The sequence below is a fragment of the Medicago sativa genome, chromosome 7 (genome assembly GCF_051527215.1).
Source record: "Medicago sativa cultivar Bolivia chromosome 7, Bolivia_mono, whole genome shotgun sequence".
In the NCBI taxonomy this organism is placed as follows: domain Eukaryota; kingdom Viridiplantae; phylum Streptophyta; class Magnoliopsida; order Fabales; family Fabaceae; genus Medicago; species Medicago sativa.
In genome coordinates, this window is record NC_140755.1 from 68568002 (window position 1) to 68572129 (window position 4128).

General features: G+C 31.4%; 1 protein-coding gene across 1 annotated transcript; it reads right to left on the bottom strand.

Moving 5' to 3' along the window:
* Window positions 1-638: 638 nt before the first annotated feature.
* Window positions 639-2640, bottom strand: LOC146908002 (GDSL esterase/lipase WDL1-like). Its single transcript, XM_085727877.1, has 7 exons — window positions 2496-2640; window positions 2279-2424; window positions 2070-2147; window positions 1715-1855; window positions 1374-1447; window positions 1121-1270; window positions 639-1027 (listed from the first exon to the last, which is right to left on the bottom strand). Exons 1-7 carry the CDS (start codon window positions 2533-2535, stop codon window positions 814-816), a joined length of 843 nt encoding a protein of 280 aa, XP_085584003.1. The 5' UTR covers window positions 2536-2640; the 3' UTR covers window positions 639-813.
* Window positions 2641-4128: the final 1488 nt, after the last annotated feature.

The window sequence follows — 4128 nt, forward strand, 5'->3', positions numbered from 1 at the left end:
AGAAGAGATATGGACGGATGTAGTGTAAGGCATGGTGTAACTATGGCCACACCTGATATACTTTTCCCCAATTTTTTGGACGCAATAGTTGATGTGGTTGAGCTTTTACTAAGCTTTTGGAATTTACACTCACATGTCGAATGATTCAATGAATTAGGGCATGTCTTAGCTCCCAAATGTACATCAGTCACATATTCCATAGTGTTGTTAAATGTAATTTTAAAGCTAATCACGTGTCTTAGGCATGGAATTTTTTAGTCTTATTGCTATTACTAGTGTTTTTTCACTAATCATCCATCTAACATAATTGTAACTTGTTCATTTTTATATTTTGACAAATTAATGTAACTTTTTTTTTGAGGAAAATTAATGTAACTTATTTAATTGGTGTATTGGTGTATCTATATCCAATTGCATAATAGGGTATCAAAAGCTCCAATATAAAACTAAGTGTGAGTTGTGTGTATAATAATGCATCTATTAACTATTATTCCATCAACATGGCTCGATTAAAATACAGAGTCAAATTTCACTACTCACATGGTGAAAATCCATGATCAAGATATGTTCACCCATTTATTAATGAACATGTAATATCAATGATACAACAATTGGCTCAATTAAATCACCATAAAAAATAAAAGAAAAAATCAAATTTCATTACTCACATAGTGAAAAACCATGATCAAGTTTTGCTCACCCATGTATTATTGAACATGCAAGATTAAAGACTGCCATATTTCCTTTCGAAAAACATTGAAGCATGTAATAAAATCAATTTACATAAGGATTCTATGAATTTGGAATAATATATCAAGGCCACTCTACATCTTGAGGAAAAGGCACATTGGAGTAATTAATATTTGTCTTCCCATCAAGAGAAACCATATCATAAGGTGAATCTTCTCCAAATTCAGCTGGCATTAACTTCCAATATAGACTTGGTTCCCACTCTGCTTCTTTTATGACATTCAATATCTCCTTTGTTAATATTTCACTCCCCTCAGTTGATAGATGAACTCCATCACTAAGAAATAATCAAACCACCTAATTAAATTATTATTGATAAACAAATTTAAAACATTTTAGTTTAGGTGCATACATATGAGACCATACTTACATGAAACAAACATCTCTCCAATCATCTCTTTTCTGAATTGCAGACCACATATCAATGGCCTTTATTTTCATCTCACGACACATATCCAAACACGCTTCTGAATATATTCGACTTATTTCATTTGTTCTTATTTGTTGCCCAAATTCATCACTGAGCTCATTCAAACAATTTGTTATTATAGATATATCATAGAATAATTAGGAAACGAGAATGTCAAAGATTATACATTTTTTAAGGGAACAAAGGTTATTACATGTTGATCTTAATTTGTGCCTCGTTGATCGGAGGACTACTGAGAAATATAATCCGAGTCTTATGTGACAGGCTCTGTCAATCATTAAGAATTATGTCAAAATTAACATTCATAAATTTTTTTGAACAGCAAAACAAAAAGTACATTGATAATAAATGGAAATAATTAAATTAACATTCATAAATATGAGATGAAAACTAAATTTTATACACAAAGAACACAAGAATTTCATGAAGTATGAAACTTAATTATTAAATGAACATAATTAACCACGTATTTCAATTGTGTTAAAGTTTACATTTATGTCGAAATTTGAAATCAAAATAACAATACTCTTTTACCATTATATGAGTAGCAATCTTCCTCATATTTTCTATGTATTCCTGCAATGGTACATGAGGACCACGGCCACTTGGATATGGACGAATACAATCATTACCACCAAAGTACACAATCACCAATGATGGTTGCTCAATGGCATTCTGTATTAGAGATGACCAGTATAAGAGTATCAGAGGTGAGTATTTGTCAACAAAATCAAAATAATCACATCATGGACAACTAAATGTAAATATTCAAAACATAAAAACTTATGTATATGCTGCAAATGGTGGTATTACTTAAGTTGAGGGTAAAATATGCCTTAGGAAATTTTTTGGATCAAAAGATGCCTTCATCAGTCATTATATTCAATACCTTAGGAAAAATTTTATCCAAAACTTGCACAGCACGCCTTGAATTCCAAGCAGCATATCCCCGCAAAACTATATCAGCCTACATCAAATCAATGTTAGGTCTGTCCTCGTGAGCTTAGCTCAGTTGATATGGACAATGCATAATATATGCCAGGTACAGAACCAATAAAACATTACGGTATTAATAATTAGAGGAAGAAATAAGAATACCTTACGAGCGTACAAGTGAGAAAGAGTAGCTCCCCAACCTTCATAGCAACTGTATTGAACAATTGAAGAACCAAACAACACAATTTTAGGCCTCGTTATTGCTCCCCCACTGTGCAATGGAAGAACCCTCTTTATTGCTCCCCAACCTTCACCATAATATGATTGTATTGAAAAATGGAAGAGAATGATTGTTCAAGATAGATAGAGAGAAAGTTACCAGAGAGAGAGGATTGAAAGGTAGATAATATGCATCCCATAATTTCTGAGTTGAAATAGTTTTCTCTATCTTCTCAATGTTACGATCAGATGATGTCTTGTTTTATGATTATTGTTCCTACCACACCATGACAATTGAGGGGGATGAAGACTTATACAGGTAGTTGTTTATTTTTATAGACATTTTTATTTTTAATGGTTCATGCTAACTAGTACTTCGGACACTAGTTAAGAAAGTAAAAAATTGATTTTTTTTATTGAAAACAACAACTTTTTTACTTTAAAAAATTTGATATTCTAGTTTTTACCACTTTCCAATACAAAAAATTTGTATTAATTACCTTAACTAATGCCTAGGAGCGCTAATTAGCATTTTCTATTTTTAATTAACAAGTCACGTTTTCCTTCTCTTGGAAAACGTCCAACCTTAATTAATAACTTTTGTTTATTAAAAAACAAATCTATTATCTTTGATTATTATTATTATTATGTTCAGATCGATAGGGTTAGCAGTGCTGAGTTATCAAGCAATACAAAAACTTGCAACTTGTCATCGTGAAATTAAAATACATAATGATTGAGGAGACTAAATACAAAGAAAATACTAGTATAAGAATAGTTTTTTCACGCTTCGTCTACGGCTCAAAAGAAGGTAAATCGTATAACCTCTCTTGATGATGGTGCTGGTAATAAAATTACTAGTGAGCAGGATATGCAAGAAGTGGCAAGGCAATATTTTGTAAATATTTTTCAACAACAGAATAGTGATTCTTCTTCCGTTATTGATGTTATTAATCCGTTTGTTTCTAATAATGACAATGAAATGCTCACGACCCCTTTCTCTAAGGCCGAGTTCAAGGATGCTATTTTCTTTATGCATCCTAACGTAAGGTTTTTACATGTCATATTCCTATTTACACGTGTAGTATATTAGGATCGTTTCCGCAGGGAGTTGCGTAATTCATAAGCATTTTCACAATATTTATCACATTAAGTGTTTGGGTATAAATTGTTTGTTTGTGTAAAACTATTTTTAACTATTTGACATAAAAGTAAAACGAGACGAGATAGGGCTATTTCGTTGGGGTCAGAGATATCAACCAAGCGTAACAGCTGCAATCTCTCGATCAAATAACGGATTCTAGCTTTTTAAACGACATTATCACAATCACTCAACAATATCATTCGTGTCCAAATGATATCGTTATTTCTAAGGGATCGTTTGAATGTCGATTTCCCAAACATCTAAACAATCACAAAGTCGATTGGATTGTTTAATCGACTATTTCCCAACCTATTAAACGACCCAGAAGCATTAAGTTCTAGATTAAAAGTGAATATCAAATATTAACATCTATGTCTAGAATGAAAACTTAAGATAGATTGTTATTCTATTTCTTAGATCCATAAGTATTTGTCAATAACATTTTGAATCTCAATAAAGCATTAAATACAAGAATAACAACAATATTGAATAAATAAGCTAGAACCATTTATTAAAAGATCAAGAGTTTACATAATAGCTTGTTTGAATAGCTCAAAACCCACAAGGGTAGATGTAGCTACATATGTCTATGATAGCTTTGCAAAGGATGAAGATTCAATGCCTAGATCCATGATGTCTCAACAAATCT

Coding starts and splice junctions, on each gene's coding strand:
- LOC146908002 (XM_085727877.1), bottom strand. CDS start 2,535: ATGGGATGCATATTATCTACCTTTCAATCCTCTCTCTCTG. Junction 2,148..2,278: donor CTCACTTGTACGCTCGTAAG/GTATTCTTATTT, acceptor GATTTGATGTAG/GCTGATATAGTTTTGCGGGG. Junction 1,028..1,120: donor TGGAGAGATGTTTGTTTCAT/GTAAGTATGGTC, acceptor ATTATTTCTTAG/TGATGGAGTTCATCTATCAA.